Below are 17,109 nucleotides of genomic sequence, written 5' to 3'. Positions count from 1 at the left end.
ATTTCGGGCCAAAGTCTAGGGCACATTATTAGTCACACAGAGTGCTCAGAGTTGGAAAGGACCCAAAGATCACCCAGTCCAAGCTGGATCTGAAGGGAAATCCCGACGGCTCCACCAACAAACAGTCACAGCCTCTGCTTGAAGTCCTTCAGCGAAAAGCAACAGTTGTTAGAACTTGTCCCTAAAGATTCCTAGTGAGTCACTCTCACTGCGGCTTCCGCCCAAAGGAGAACTCCCTGCGAAGGACGCTGGGATTCAGAGTCCTGAATTCACATCTCGCTTCTGACACTTGGAAGTGCTGGGGGCGAGCTCCTAAAATGCAGAAGGCCTCAGTTTCTGTGTGAAACGGAACGAAGGAAGGAAGGAAGGAAACAAACGCATATTAAGCACTTACTGTGTGCCCAAGCTCGGTGGGAAGTGCTGGGGAAAGAAAGGCAGAAGGAAAGCCATTCCCAGCCCTCAAGGAGCTTACATTCTAGCGGGGAAGGCAACTCATAAAAGGAAGCCGGAACAAGGGGGTACAAAGGGAAGCGTCACCATGGGCCCATCAAGTTTCATTGAATTTAATGGGCACGTACAATTAAGGAACGGGCCAGGAAAGGAAGGCAGGCTAGCCCAAGCCCTGGACAAAATGGGACCCAGGAGGAATGCCCAGGGGGAGAAGGGGGTGGCTAGGCTGGGAAGGCAGGTGGGGCAGTCATCTCCAGGGATGAGGAGGCTCCAGGTGATGAAGGCAGTGGTTCTGAAGTCTGGAAAGCAGGAACAGGGCCAGGAGGGGACGAAGGAGACACTCCTACTCCATGGGGCTATTCAGGTGAAAGCTTTCTGAGTCTTAGAGCCCGGTTCTCTGACCTCACCGACAGGACTCCTCAGTCCCAAAGCCATTTCCTACAGGAAGCCTTCCCAATTGCTACCGTCAGAAATGATCTTTCTGGCCTGAGACGGCCTGGCATTTTGTACCAGCTTCTGCTCTGCCTGGGAGAGCCCACATGTTATATAGTAAGAGTTCAAGTCCTGGGATAGAGAGAAGTGAGACGCTCCAGACTGTACACGCAGGGAAAGGGAACAAGCATTTAAGCAACTACCAGGAGCCAGGCTGGACAGCTGGCATGCCGAGTACAAAGCTAGCCTCGCACGCCGTGACTTAACTGGTTGCCTCGGCTTCTTTACTTGTAAAATGAGCCGGAGAAAGAAATGGAAAACCTCAGTTCAGTATCTTTGCCAATAAATCCTAAGTGGGGTCAAGAAGAGGCAGACATGACTGTACAAATGAGAGGCACTGCTAAAAATGATCTCATTTGATGCTTACTACAACCCTGGGAGATAAGTGCTATTATTATCCCCATTTTACAAATAAGTAAACTGAGGCAACCAGGAGGCTGTTTTGAATTCAGATCTTCCTGACTCCAGTCCCAGTATCCTATTTATGTGTATGCATATATATACATATAGACCACTAATTTACTGAATTAGTAGATTTAGGTAGTCGTATCAATTTTTATATGAGCACATTCCAATTGTGGATAGTATAATACTTCTCCACTTACTTTGGTCTCTAATTTTTTAATAGCTACCTGCTGTGGAAAATTTTCAAATTCAGTTATTAAAACTATTTTGCTTAATTTCTTAAAAAGAGGTGGACCCCATATAGACTAGTATCTAACCTGGTAATCCGTCAGAGGCAGTCAGGTATCTCAGAGGATAGTGCTGGGGCTAAAATCTGGAGAAGCTGGGTTTGAACCTAGCAACGCACAGTAACTAGCTATGCGATCCTGGGAAAATCACTTCGTCTTTATCTGCCCCAGTCTCCTCATCTGTAAAATGTATATAAGAGACCTACATAGATTTCTCTATCGATCACTTTCCAAACCTTAAAATGACATGTGAAAATTGCAGCTATTTAACTAACGCCACAAAAAATCTCCACGTATACGCGGCTAGAGGGTCTGGAAGAGCAGAGAAGAGAAGACGTGAGGTTGGAGGGAATGCTTGTGGCTAGTGATTTTTTTAAAATCACCACCTCATTTTGATGAAATGTTTTCCCTTGCTCAAGAGATCTGTGGGCTGGGTTAACACGGTCTCTCTCTCTCTCAGAGAGATCAATCACTAACACCCAGTAGCATCTGCTGGTGAAACTTAACTGCCTGAGAAAGGAAAAAAATAACTCTTAAAGAATTCAGGCCTGAATCCCAAATCAGGCTCTCCCCGTCCCCTCTCCTGCGGGTGCCTGCCCCGCCGGCTCTGTCACCGCTAATGCATGCGATGCCCGTTAGCACCTACACCAGAAGGTGGACAGCGAGGAGGGAGAACAGCACCAGTCAGACCGGCCAGCTGGCTGCTAATTAAGCAAAGGGGGGTGGGGGTGGCTGGGCCTGGCTTCCAGTTCCCTCTTTCATTCTCATCCTGCCCAAGTTTATTCATCAAGGGGAAGTGAGCATCTCTGCTGCTTCATTTAGATACAAAACTGACACTGAGATTCCTACTGTTCTTTTAAAAATAAGGTGTGAGGTCTTCGTACACCATTAAACTTATGTGCAGCTCCTTCCTGGGGAGGCGGGTGGGACTATAAGAGGGCTCAGCCACAGGAGGGGCCCCCCCTCCGACTAGCCCTGGGCTGGCCGAGCAGTGTTTGGGCTGCGGAGGAGAAGGTGGGCCCGTCTGCATCCGTCTCCTTTCCTCACTCTGCATCCTCTGCATTCCCTACCAAGCTGGCGATGATGCAGGAGGGGCCCCATCTGCACTGACCTGTTGAAAAGCATCAGCCTAGATCCGATTCCATGGAAAGGCCCATTATGTGGAGGGCATGGACATTAGTAACTATGGTTACCTCCTTCGCCTCTGCTCTTGGGGCTCTCTGGGCCTAAATTACACCAATCCAGTATAGATTTGCAGGGTTATGGGTGACCAATTCAAAAGAGAACACATTTACTTAACTAGGGCAGGCAACTCAGCCTCTCATCTCTGCCACTGGACAGATCAACTACTTCAGAAGTCTTTTAAAAATATGTTCAGTTAAAGAAAACAAATCTAAATCCTGCTAACTACCCTGGGTACTTACTCTTAAAAACCATATTCTTCTTTAACAGTGGCCAACACAAAGTATAGGATGGATTCGAACAACTACTATTAGAAAGGGAAAAAAGGCACGTGGGACATCATAGACTGGGCAGAGAGGTGACTTCATAGGTGAATGGTAGACATGGCCAACTGTTATAAATAAGGACATAATCTGTCAACTCCAATTAAATGTATATCTGTGTGTGTGTGTGTGTAGGAAATACAAGGAAAGAGTCAAGGGGGGAGAGAGAGGGGAGAAATGGGAAAGAAACAGAGGGAGGAAATGAAGGGATGGGAAGAGAAAAAGGTGAGGAGAGAGGGAGAGGGAGAAACAAAAGGTGGGAGGAGAGACACACACACAGACAGACAGAGAGACAAAGAGACAGAGACAGAGTCAGAGATAGAGAGACAGAGACAGAAAGAGACAGAGAGAAAGAGAGAGAGAAAGAGACAGAGTCAGAGAGACAGAGAGAAAGAAAAACAGAGAAAGAGAGACAGAGAGAGAAAGAGACTGAGAGAGAGATGAGAAAAAGAGACAGAGAGAAAGAGAGAGAAAGAGACAGAGAGAGATGAGAAAAAGAGACAGAGAGAAAGAGAGAGAAAGAGACCGAGAGAGAGAGATGAGAAAAAGAGACAGAGAGAGACAGAGAGAAAGAGAGAGAAAGAGACCGAGAGATGAGAAAAAGAGACAGAGAGAGACAGAGAGAGAAAAAGACCGAGAGAGAGATGAGAAAAAGAAACAGAGAGAGAAAGAGAGAGACAGAGAGAAAGAGAGAGAAAGAGACCAAGAGAGAGATGAGAAAAAGAGACAGAGAGAAAGATGAGAGAAAAAGACAGAGACAGAGAAAGAGACAGACAGAGAGAGACAGACACACAGAGAAAGAGACAGAGAAAAAGACAAAGAGAGAGAGAGAGTCAGAGAGACAGAGAGAGACAGCGTGACAGAGACAGAGACAGTCAGAGACAAGAGAAAGAGAGAGACACACACAGAGACAGAGAGAGAAAAAGAGAGAGAGAGAGACGCGCACAGAGACCTGAGAAAGACAGACAGACACACACACACAGACATAGACAGAAGGAGGGAAAGAGAAAGAAAGAAGGAGGGAAAGGAAGGGAGAGACAGGAGGAGAGAGACAGGGAGGAAAAGACAGGGGAAGAGAGGAAGGGGGAGATATTGATTGAACTCAGGAAAAAAGATCTTCCCGACTCCAGGCCGCCTTCTCTATCCGCTGTGCCACCTGGCTGCCCCTCCATCTCTATACATTAATTTAAATTTGCTTATCACACTGACCTGGCTATATGCGTATATATGGACGCGCATCCGTAGGCACTCACTGACGTGTGCGCACACATATGCGTGTATACCATACGACCCCATTACTTTAAGGACTGACACGCCCCAGGCTCTCCCTTTCATGTTCCCTGACGGAAGAGCAGCGACTTGGGAGACGGCAGGAGCTACCTCTCTCTCCCTCGGACTCTTTGCCTAGCAGTGACTTAGACGGTGACTACTTCCGAGGCAGAATTACCTGTCTAAACGTGGCCAGTGTCTTCAGTTACACCTTCAGAATCAGAATCATAACTGGCCGGCTCGGCGCGACCGTCTGGTGCAGCGCGGCTCCAGCTATCTGCACAGTCTGCGACGCCATCGTCCTCCCCAACCGTCACCTCTACCCAGTCCACAACATCAGACTCCTCATTCTCATCACTGCCATGACCATCCCGGCTGTTACCTTCAGATCTGTCCGAGGCGGCCTCTGTTGTCTTGCCCGGCAAGGAGTCTTTGGTCTTTTCGCAACCCACTTTTGCCCTGGTCACCAGTTTGTCCAGATCCTCTTCGCTCAGCTTTTTGTGGTCCTTAAAGTACTGCTGCACCATCTCGCCCCCGTTCTTCGGGCTTTCCGCGAGGTGGGGCGCTCCCTTTCTCAGCACGGACTCGCTGCCGTGGCTGTCCGCAGCGTGCTGCTGCTGGTACTGGTCGATCCACTTTAAGGTTCCGGTCTTTAGCGAGCACCTGTTCTCCTTAAACCAGCGCACAATTTCAGTTCTGACTAGACCCGTTTTTGCTGCGAGCTGGTCATACTCCTGCGGGGTGGGCCACTGGGTTCTTGCAAACGTGCTCTTCAGGAGGTGGATCTGCTCCTGGTTCTTCATCATCGCTGGGGAGGGGCTGGAGAGAGAGCCGGCCAGCTGGGCGCTGGAGAGCTGGTCCAGCCGAGATAAGGTCCCGTTGGGGACCGCCGCTTCCTTGCCTTTTTTGCTGGATCCCATGGAGTCTAAGACGGCTTGCTCCATGCTGTCCCTAAGCTTCCTCCTCTCTGAAAACCAGGTATCGATTTCTCTCCTGCTCAGCTTGGTTTCTGATCTGAGACGATCCAGTTCTCCTTGAGTGGGGAAAGAACTTTTCATGAAACTATCTTCCAGAACTTTGAGCTGACCCTGGGTTTTTTCTTTGAATTTTTGCGGGGCAAAGTCTGGATACGCGTGGTAGGAACGTCCGTGTCTGGCGGCCGCGATGGCCAGCTGGTCTTTGGCGAGGGACTCACTGGTGATATGGACGATGCCCCTTTGGCTCCTGTATCTGTGGTCGCTGAACCATTTCTTGATCTCACTCCGGGCGAGGCCGGTGACCTCGATGAGCCGGTAGACTTCTGCATCGTCGGGGAACTGACTCTGGAGGAAACTTGCTTTCAGTTCAGCTATCTGCTCTTTTGTCTTTTTCCGATCATTTGTCGTGGGCAATATGGTGGGGGTTACCTTTGGTGGGGGCTCGGGAACCTGGGCCACGTGGGCCCGCTTGGGCTCTGGAGCTGCTTGGAGATTTGGTAAAGGTCTCTTCTGGCCGTGGTTGGTGACCCCCGCGACAGCGAGCGTGATGGGGGAGCAGGAAACCGTCGATCCGTTGGTCACTTGGGTCAGGACCAGGCTGGTCTGGCCAAGGATTTGGCAGGGCAGAGCAGTCTGGATGATGGGCTGGGACATCTTCGTGGATGCCAACTGGGCGGGCAGCACAGTGATGGTCTGGGGGACCGACTGGATCGTGCCATTAAACATCTTCTTCCGCGCCTCTTCCACCTCCTCCGGAGACCAGCTTATCCCGTGCTTCAGGCGCTGGGTGGCGAACCAGATTCGGATGTGCTCCTCGGGGTGCTTGGAGGCAGCGGTCAGCCAGGACAGTTCTGCCTGGGTCGGGTAAGGGAACTTGTTGAAGGAGTTAATCATGGTGGCATTGGTGTCCAGGGCACAGTTATATTTGGTACTATTCAATGGGACAGGGACCTTGGGGACAAGGTTAATATTTGGTGGTAGCTGTACAGAAGGCATCACGTGCCCTAGCGAGTCCTGGAGCAGCTCAATGCCGTTGAGTCTCGCGAAAGCCTCGGCGGCTTCCGTCACCACCCGGGCGGCGGCGCTCCCTTCCACGTGGTTATCGGAACCGCTTTCTTCTGGCTTCCTGGGCGCCTTCTTGGTGTCGGCTTTGGGCTTCCCCAGTTTCATGATGGGCGTCTTGCTGACAGGAATGCTGGGGTCGCCGTCGCTGCTCGCCAGGCCGCCGATGGCCGTGCCGTGGCCGGAGCCTTCGATGGACTGCTCTAACACAGTTTGGTTATTGCGCTTTATCAGTTTCAGCTTGAAGTTTGTCTCCCCGGGGTGGAACTTGGCGTTGTGGTCGGACAAGGAGTCGTACTTTTTGGTGGTGAAGTTGCACTCCGCGCACACGTAGAGCGGGTTCAGGATCACGTTGGGATGCTGCATGTCCACGTGCTCCGTGAATTCGTTCAGGTTTTGGGTAGAGTAGGGGCAGTATTTGCACTCGTAGCCCCCCTGGAGTTTTTTGGACTGGCTCTCCGCTGCCGACTTCACCTCCATCAGCTCACTTTCTTTGGAAGAGTTTTCGGGCTCTGCGGTCCAGCCTTCCTTACCAGAGTCAGGCTGGGGAGCTCCGACTTCTTTATCTTTGCCTCTGTCGACATCCTCGGGGACTTCCTGTTCCACCACCTGGGATGCGCGGACCATACAGGGGGTTGTTGATTTCCTCTTGCTTGCCATAGTATCTGTCTGGTGTGAAATGTCTTATTTTACTTAAGTTGGGTGGGGCAGTAAAGCGTGGGGAATGATCCAGAAGGACTTTGCTTTTGAAATGGCTTTGGCTTCCTTCAAATGTTCGAGTCTGGCGTTTATGTTTTCGAAAGGATTTCAGCTCAGAAAATGATTCCTGTCAGCTTCATCCACTAAACACATCAGACCACATTATATCTGCGGAATGAGAACAGAGGCAGGGTCAGTTTCTCTTCACAATGCATATCAAATTTTTAAAAATGAATAAACATTTATCGGAGTTGCTCCCATAACCCGTCCCAATTGCTGTTTCAAATAAACTGTGGAATGAGAACAGAGGCAGGGTTAAGTTCTCTTCATAATGCATATAAGTTTTTAAAAGCAAACATTAATCTGAGTCGCTCCCATAACGCATCCCAATTGCCACCTCACATAACTGGGTAAGTCACCAAAAAGAGATTGGATTGGGGTAGTGGAAGTTCTAAACAAGAATTTAAAAAATCAATTTTGTGGGAAAAAAACACCAAAGCAAGGACCAGGGATCACAATAATCATTCCATGGCTTAGGAGAAGATAGAACAAAAAAGACAAAGGTATTGAATGCTTCTCTGTGAAAGAATGGTTCTAGGACCAGTGAGGAAGGGGAGACACATCAGGTGAACCATTCTGTACTCTTGTGTGCCTGCTGATTCTGTCTGGTTCAAGAGGACAGAAGCAGAACAAGTGCTAGCTGCAATCTGCTGCTAGTTAGATTTTCACAAATAGAGACTATCCAGAAGTAGAAGGGCTTGCTTTGGGAAAAGTATGAGCTCTCGATCAATAACTATTGGATAAGTTCCAGTGGGAATTCCTCTTACGATCCTCCAATCCTGTGATTAATTTAAGGTACCTGACATGAGACATTTGGAAAGAGCTTGGGCAGGTGGAAGACATAAATTAAAGTTTAGGTAGCGAGGCCCCTTCAGAAAAGACCCTCATATCTCGTGGCTTAATTTGTCTTCCCTTCACATCAAGGGTAATAATACGCTGTACTACCTACCACACAAGATCCTTTTCTGTTTTGATCCAGACATGATTTCTCCTCTGTAAAGCAGGAGAGTATTAGAGGCCACTAACAAGGTAGAAAATTTACTCCTCATTATACGGTGTCGGGACCTTAATGTGGATCCAAGGCCACCATTCCTCAGTCTCACTGGGCTGTTGTGGCAGCTCAGCAGGAAGATCTGAATTCAAATCTAGTCTTAGCCATTTATTAGCAGTGTGGCCCTGAGCAAGTCAAGTAAGTTCTGTCTGCCTTAAATTCTTCCTCTATAAACTGGAGTTAGAAATAGCACTTATATCACGGGTTGTTATCAATAAAAAAGATGAATATAGGTAAAGCACTTTGCAAACCTTAAGGCACTACATATTTATTGTAGGGACACAATGAGCCGATGCATGTGAATGCATTCTGTAAACTGCAAGTACTGTGGAAATGTCAACTATTATGCTATTTTGGTAGCTATTATGTCAGACAAGCTGTGTGACCCTCAGTAAGTCACTTATATTGCCTCATTCTCCTCAGCTGCAAAATTGGGGATAATAATCAAATGAGATAACATTATCAAAGAGCCTGCTGCGTAGGAAGTGATTAATAAATGCTCGTTTCCTCCCTCCCTCCATTTTGAGCATTTTTTCTAATGGTTAGAAATAGTTTTCTGCTTCAAGTCTTTCTTAATTCTGATTCAGAATCTGCTGTCAAAGGGATTTTCCTAGAGCATAAATCTAGCCATGTGACACCCCTACTTACTAAACCCCAGCAGTTCCCTGTTATCTTTGAGAACAAATATACGGCTCTCTACAACATGGCTCTAACATTCTCTTTCTAGCCTTATCACATACTACTCTCCTCCACACTCATTGTTCTAGCCAAATGGACCGTTTCTCCTTGTAGCAATGCAGTTCCCACCACCATCCCTTTGCATGGGCCTTCCTCCTTACCTGATGTGCCCTCCCTTCTCACTTCTATTTCTCAGGATCCCTCACTACCTTCAAAGTTTAGCTCAAACAACCTCTTAAAGAGGAGGCCTTTCTGGATCTGCCTGAACCTCTTAGGGGCTGCGCTTTCTGTTTTCTTCCCAAATCACCAATTACCCATCTAATTTTAGACACCTGATGGTGTAGTAGACAATGCTAGACTTGGAGTCGGTGTTCTAACCCTGTTTCACACAGGCTACACAACCTTTGGGCAAGTAAATTAGCTTCTCTCAGCCTCATTTTCCTCATCTATAAAATGGGGATAATAATAATGCCTTCCTCTCAGAGTTCCTGTAAATATCAAATAATGTAACATATAAAAGTACTCACATGTTGTTTAGTTTCTTCAGGATTCCAATTTGGGGTTTTCTTGGCAAAGATACTGAAGTGGTTTGCCATTTCCTTCTCTAGTTCATTTTAGGAAACTGAGGCAAATAAGGTTAAGTGACTTGCTCAGGGTCGTGCAGCTAATAAGTGCCTGAGGCTGGATTTGAACTTAAGAAGATGAGTCTCACTGACTTCAGGCCTGGTGCTCTATCCATCTAACACACAGTAGGTGCTTTAAAAAAAGGTTGCTAATTGGCTGATCCTAGGGGTTACATGCAAAGACATAGGAATATATATATATATATGGCTTCAGGGTTTTTGAGGCAAACCATTTTTTTTTTTAGTTCAGATAGAGACTATGGATGAAACTAAAAAGAATGACCTAACAAGTTATTTCTGTCTTGGTGGTACAAGTCACATTAAACTGGTGTTTACTGAATTGAACTCTGGACCAGACTTGCTAGCGTCTCTAAATTAGGTAACAGCAAACTGTGCATGGACAGGGGGGAAAAACAACAAAAGACTTCACTTAAATTAAACACCTAATTGTTTCTCATGTGTTCTTTCAGTGGCAGATGAAATTAGTCCCATTCCAGTGACTGGGCCATTGCCTCTCATGGATCATAGGACAGGAGGGAAAAAAACAGGGGCACTGTGTGCATAGAAGGGAAAAAAAATCCCACAAAATATCATATGTGGATGAATATGTGTTTGAGTTTTTTTTCCCCTAAGAGTTTAGTTTTCCCATCTAGGAATTATGGCTTTATCTTTCACTGGGAGATGTTGCCTTCCACTCTACCAAGATGTCTTCACTAGTCACATTAAGTCTGTCCCAGGTGGCTCCTGGGAGTTGACATTTTGGATTTCAATCCAAGCATTTCTTTTATTCTGGGCAGATGGTGAAAGTATAGAGCTGTGACAACAACCCAGAGAGGATCATGGTACAGTGCAACGAGCCAGCATCAGACCTTAGTGCAGAGCCCACTGACTTTTACATCAGCGGTCTGGTCATTTTATCACACTGGCTTTGTTTCCTCATCTTTAACACCCAGGGGTGATGATATGTGGCTTCCGAGGACCCATGATCCAATTTACGATTTAAGATTAATAAGTAGAACTTGTAGAGAGGCAGTATTTGGAGCAACATCTGGAGGAAATCTTAATGATTTTTCCTAGCATTATCTTACAGGATAGAAAATTCCCTATTGCTAGAAGCATTCAGGCAGTGACTAGAGAAGCATTTTTGGGAAACTGTAGTGGGAATCCATGCTTCAGAGGTAGGGGTTGCAAATGGTTTTAGAGGTCCTCCTTCCAACTACGATTTATGATTTCAGAGACCTCTTCCCCGGATATACATCTTGGAGCTACTATGTATTGCCAGAGCAGAGATGGTGCCTCTCTCCAAATTGTCCATTGGGGGGGGCTTAGCTTTCCCTCCTTAGTGGTCCTTCCCTTTTGGTGAGGTGAAAGAATACTGGGAATAAAGTTAGGGGACAGGAAGTGATGAAGGTTCTACAAAGATCTGCTTATGAACCATATGAATATGGGACAGAGAAGAATGATACGATAGCTAAAAAATGATGGTAATCTGATACATTAATTAGTGCCTAGGAGAAGACAGACAGGTAGGCAATAGTCCCACAGCCATGGTCAGAACTCTCCTGAAGGTTTTGGAAGTTCAAATCTGGATGGCAATATCTTTGAAAAACTATCAGATGAGTAGAGAGAATGAAAGAGCTTGAAATCATGTCATGTCCTAAGCAGTTAATCTAATTAGATAGTCTTTTTCTATCTGAAAAAGTTTTTTTTTTTTTTTTTTTTTTTCCCGAGAGAGGAATGCATGGGAAGACAAGACCATCATAGAAATCTTCAGATATCTGAAGGACTGTAGGGCAGAAGACTGACTCTTCTGTTTAGCTCCAGAAGGCTGTTGCAGGAACAATGAGTGAGAGAAGTACAATATAAGGAAAGACTTCCCAACAAATAGGGGTTGGCAGTCTAAAAGTAGAATGGGATGTTTCAGGAAGTAGTGGGTTCAATGCTTCTGAAGTCTCTAAGAAGAGAGTGGATCACTAGTAGCTGGATATACTGTAGAGCCCAGTTTCTTAAACTGTGGTATTGTAACTGAATGTGAGGGCCACAAAATTTTGATTATCAGTAAATGTTTGGTTTGTAAACCTATTTTATATACCTGTATATTTAGGAGTCACATAAAAATTTCTCAGGCCAAAAGGGATCATGAGTGGAAAAAGTATATGGCATGTATTCTTTTTCTCTTTAAAAAATATTTATGACAAATACAAAATAGAAGAAAAAAAATTTTGCCATAGGTACAGCAGAACATAAGAAAGGATTCAAAATAGAAAACAATAAATTTCCACATCAAGAAAGCCAATATAATAAATACTGCACATTGTGTTCAGAACTATCTTTGCTTTGCTTCCTTGTAGGTGCTTTTCTTCTTTGCCATGCACTTTTACTATATTCTTTTTTTCCCCTTTTCTCCTTCCCCTCCCCCCAAAAGGCTGCAATTAAATGTGGATACATTTATATATACACAAGAGCTTGTATTCTTAACCTGGGGCCTGGAAACTTAAGAAAAAATTCCAATAACTGCATTTCAATCTATTTTTTTTTTTTAGCAATCCTATGTATTTTACTTTATATATTTAAAAACATCATTTTGAAAAGGGCTCCACAGATTTCACCAGGCTGCTAAGGTGTGACACAAAAATAATGGAGCATGTCTTTTTTCACAAGGATTTCTGTTTAGAAAAGGGTTGGATGAGATACCTTATAATATCCTTCCCAACTCTGAGGTTCTCTGATTCCATCAATGAAATCCCAAACCAGACATGTGGATGAGTCCTAAATTAAAGCAGCCATGGCAGTGTCTGGCTCTGCAGAAGCTATTTTGGCCAGCAGACCGCGAGGTTATTTTAAAATTAATTCTAGGAGTGGCTTATCATTATTTTGGGCATTTATCCTTCTAGTTTAGCCGACTCCTTCCTCGCCATATTAAATTTCTAAAAGGCTGACTTGCAAAATGGCACAACCATATGGTTTCTTAAGTAACCACTTCTCCATCCCCTTTCCTTCAGTGTCTATCTGTCTATCCATCCTTCCCCGCTGTTATTATTCTGAGAACAAAGCTTCTTCCACAGCAAAGACACGGGCATTCTGGCCCTTTCCCCACAATGGCCTGCGGTCTTAGGGGCCAGAGAAAATAGGTCACAGAGCCCGAGAGCCCCAGTCTTCAAGCAGATGACACATGGCTTAGTTGTCAGGGTGAGGGAAATGCCCCTGATATTTGAACTCCTTAATGAAGCATTTTCAGTCCCGAGACAGTGAGCAGTCAGACTTCGGAGGTGCTCGACATCCTCGGACTTTGCACGAACCTAACAGGGACAAGAGAAAAACTAGGAGGGTCAGGACTGAGCGCCCTGTACCCTAGAGGTCCCCGTCAGCTTCCAGAGCCCCACAGGAGCAACGTGCCAGATTTCAAAGCCTCCCGACTCATGGCTTTGGAGGGGGTGCCACTTCTCATTTAATGGCTTTTTCCTGGAACTGTCAGGGGGAATAACAGCCTTGTCTGGAAGCTTGCAAGGGATGTACCCTGTCAAGATATCAAAGCTACCAAAAGGAGGCTTCTGGCTTCTTGGGGCCTTGCTAACAGGGCTTGTTAACTGATTCTGCATGGATGCACATGGCTCCTCTCCACCTTGTGGGGCCAGACAAACGCACGCACTAGGGGAAGGGGCACCATGGGGGAACGGGATGGGGGAGTAAAAACCAGTGGCTCCTGTTCCCAGCCCCCAGCTCTATTCCCCCAAAGAAGAGGAAACGAGCGGAGAGACCATGTCAAGTCAATCCCTTCGTTTTACAATGGGGCACCTGAAGGCTTGGAGATTTAAGTGCTTGTCCATCATCATCCAAGTACTAAATGTCCCAGATGATGAACTCAAGTCCTTTGACCTTAAGGTATGCTGATCATTCTGTCTTCCTTCTTTTTTTCATCTGTGAAATGGAGACTGATTTGTAACCTGGCACTGAGCCTTGCAAGGACTACTTACAGTATGGTCACTTATCCCCTCTGAGACTCGTTCCTCATCCATAAGAGGAGAAAGCTGGATTACATGGCTTTGAAACTCTTCCGGTGCAAAAAATATTAAATTTCCAAGGTTCTGGAAGGTTTTTTTTTAAAAATCAGAATTAAATTACCACCAAACCTCAGAGTTGGAAGAGACCTCAATAACCTATCCTAAATAGGAATCCCTTATAAAACATCTTCCTTCAAGTAGCCAAAAAGCCTTTGCCTGAAAACCTTTGGTGAAGGGGGAAGTATTCCATCCCCACATTTGATCAGTTCTAAGTAATAGGAAGTTTTCTTTAATTTAAATCAAATCTCTGTCTCCAGAATGCTCATTTATAACCAAAGAAAGCATTTTGTATTTGATTCTGGACATAAAGGGATGATCATCAATTAGCCATATCAAACTTACTCATTCTTCTCTTCCATTACCAAAGTAAAAAAAAAAAATTAAATAAAAATAGATGATATTTATATATTGCTTTAAGGATTGCAAAGTACTTTATGTAATCTTTCTCATTTGGTCATAAAAACTCTGTGGTACCTAAACTGTGGGTTCCAACCCCAAATGGAGTTATGTAATTGAATGTGGGATTTGCAAAAAAAAAAAAAAAAATCAGTAAAAGGTATTAAATATTCCACCAAGTTTTAATTCTTTATGCAAAACAATTTTGTATGTGAAAAATGAAAATTATTGTGTAAATTGTATGTGTGCCAAAGAATTTTTTAAAAATAAAATTTAAAACATGATTTAGTATGAGTAAATGTTTGATTTGCATGCTTATTTTATATATCTATATACCTGGGATGGCATAAAAATTTCTCAGATGAAAAGAGTGATGAAAAGATGAAAAAGGTTCTGAATGGAAAAAAATTTAAGAAGCCTTATTATATGTGTGTTATTTTGCCCATTTCAAAGATGAAAAAAACAAAACTCAGAGAAATGCTTGCCCATGGTCACCTAGCTAATAAATGTCATAATGATCCCAGAACCAGAACAGATAAATTTGAGTATTCCTTCAATTTAACACCATTGTACCCCTATCTTCTCTCATTCTAGTTTTGAAAGGTTTAGGCAAGGGAGGCAAGGAGTTAATGCTACTCTCAAAAATTCTTCCTTTTTTTAACACTCAGAGAAAAGAATACCATGTAGTTTTTTAGAGAGGCATGAAGACCCTTTAGATCTCATTCTAGTGTCTTGCATGAAATCACTGATTAGTCGCTTGTCAAGAGCTTGCTGAATTTGACTTCTGAATTTAGTAATATATAGCAATAACAACACTGCTGCCTTATAGTACCCCGATGCTTTACAATTAACAACATACATTTCCACCCAATTAACTGATTTGATTCTCACAAACACTCTAGGAAGAGTAAGTAGCATCACTTTTATTTTACAGACGAGGAAATTGAGACTCAGAGGGATTTATCCAATGTTAGCGAGACTTAAACTCAAGTCCTTGGACTCACAAGCAGTTTTCTCTCTAATGGGCCACAGTGTGTGTGTGTGTGTGTGTATATAACATGTGTAAACGTTTATAAACTTGCATAAAACCTCACCAAGCCTTACTTACTTATTGGGATATTCTTATCTATTCAGTAAAGAGAAACACAAATTTATGCATTTCCTGGGATAGTGTTTTTGACTCTGTAACAATAGTTTTCATAGGTATTCTTCTTCTGAACCACAGCTCTCCTTTTCCTTCTTTGGAACTCAGTTTTACCCATCTATGAAATAAAAGGGTCAGACATTTGGTGCCTTCATGCTCCTCCTCCCCTCCTCTAGGATTCAGGGTCCAAGTTGGGCTTTATTGTCCTCTTGCCTTAAGGGCACTGTCTGGCGACAGTGGGAGGGACCACCAAAAATTCTGCGTCTGGCTGCCTAGCATAGCTATCCCAATGTCACCCATGAACTTGAGCTGCATTAGAAAGACAAAAACGGGAATTAGCTTTCAAGGCCTGGCTGATACAGACAGGAAAGGGGAAGAAGTTGGGAATGACTAAAGTGGGGGGAAAGATCTTTGTGTCTTCTCTTTAGTATCATGGGCCTAAAGGAGCTCTCTACAGTCACAGAGAGATTTTCTAGATTAATATCTATTGGATTCTGAATCAGCAAAGCTGCTACAAAGCAGACCTACAACTAATTTATCCTGTCTGACCTTGGATCAGCTCCAGTGTCTCAATGTCCTTATCTGCCAAGGCTGTTGGGTCCCGACCAGAGTTAAATCTTTCTTAATTCTTTCTTTGTCTAGTTAATCATAAACATTCTTTAAGCACCTACTGTGTACCAGGAACTGTGTTAAGCCCTGAGGCTACAAAAAGGCAACAGACAGTCAACATATGATTGAAAACAGAACATATGACTGAATTCAACAAATGGTTCCCAGTATGTGCACAACACAGTGCTAAGTGCTAGGAAAGATATAAAATATGCATAGAACAGTGTCTCTGCTCTTAGGTGAATTCAAGTCTAGTAATGAGAATGTGACAGATGGCTCTGTGCATAGAGAACCGGTCTCAGAGTCAGGAAGATCTAAGTTCAAAGTTGGCGGGAGACATTTATTAGACTTTGGGCAAGTCGCTTAATTTGTCTGCTTCCATTTCCTTAATAAGAGCACCTAGCTTCCAGGGTGACGGTGAGGATTAAGTGACTTATCTGTAAAATGCTTCTCATAGAGCCTGGTACACAGCAGGTGACAAATAAAGACAAATCCTTCCTTCCTTTTTCTCCCTTCTCAGTGTTCCAGACAACTTCCTAAGTTGAAGTTTTCTGGTAAGAAAAAAGCGTCAGTCTTTGTAGTATAATGGACAGGGGGCTGAACTTGGAGGAAGAGGAAGTTCTCAGTTAAAATCCTATTTCTGATACCTAGTATAGGTCAGTCAACAAGTATTTATTAAGCCCCTTACTATTTTCTAAGTGCTATGCTAAGCGCTGGGAATATGAAGAAAGGCATATAAGCATAGCTTTAGAGGAGCTCTCATTCTAACTAAAGAGGTAAGATGGAAATAATTGTGGCCAAACATAACACTAGTTAGCATTTACATAGCACTTTAAAGTTGACAGAGCGTTTTGCAAATATTACTTTATTTTATTCTCACAGCAACTTAGTGAGGTAGGTGCTACTAGCATTCTCATTTTGCAGATGAGGAAACTGAGGCAGACAGGAGTAAAATGATTTGCCTAGGGTCTGAGGTCAGATTTGAATTCAGTGCTTCCTTAGGGAAGGCACTAGTCCCAGAATGAAAGGACACTATGAGGAAATGACAGTATTCCTGAATCTCAATTTCCTCTTCTGTAAAATGGGAGTTATTATCTCCCAAGCCTATTCTAAGGAGGCCGTGAGACAATACTTATGTTTTTTGCAAACCTTAAAGTGAGCTATATGTCAGCTAAGAAGAAATAATATGCTCTAAGTATTATCAGAAATCAGGAAAGATGCTTCCTTGACTGGAGCATCTGAGTTTTGCTTTTTCCAAAGACAAAGCACCAACTTCCCTCTCTCCTTTCACACTACCTGCTTACATATATTCACAGAGTACTTGTAAAAAAAAGCATTTTA

General features: G+C 44.3%; 1 protein-coding gene across 3 annotated transcripts in view; it reads right to left on the bottom strand.

Moving 5' to 3' along the window:
- The window catches only part of ZHX2 (zinc fingers and homeoboxes 2), a 215,239-nt gene that overhangs the window by 11,989 nt on the left and 186,141 nt on the right, over window positions 1–17,109 (bottom strand). For 2 of the 3 annotated variants that reach the window (XM_051971035.1, XM_051971036.1), the window contains one exon: window positions 4,587–7,314. In XM_051971035.1, the coding sequence (XP_051826995.1) occupies window positions 4,591–7,107 (2,517 nt within the window). In that variant the 5' untranslated portion in view covers window positions 7,108–7,314 and the 3' untranslated portion in view covers window positions 4,587–4,590. The remainder of the gene's footprint in view (window positions 1–4,586; window positions 7,315–17,109) is intronic. The other variant, XM_051971037.1, reaches the window with a different exon arrangement.

The sequence above is a fragment of the Antechinus flavipes genome, chromosome 1, assembly GCF_016432865.1.
Source record: "Antechinus flavipes isolate AdamAnt ecotype Samford, QLD, Australia chromosome 1, AdamAnt_v2, whole genome shotgun sequence".
Taxonomy (NCBI): domain Eukaryota; kingdom Metazoa; phylum Chordata; class Mammalia; order Dasyuromorphia; family Dasyuridae; genus Antechinus; species Antechinus flavipes.
Note: the sequence above shows the minus strand (reverse complement) of the source record. Positions and strands in the feature narration are given on the sequence as shown.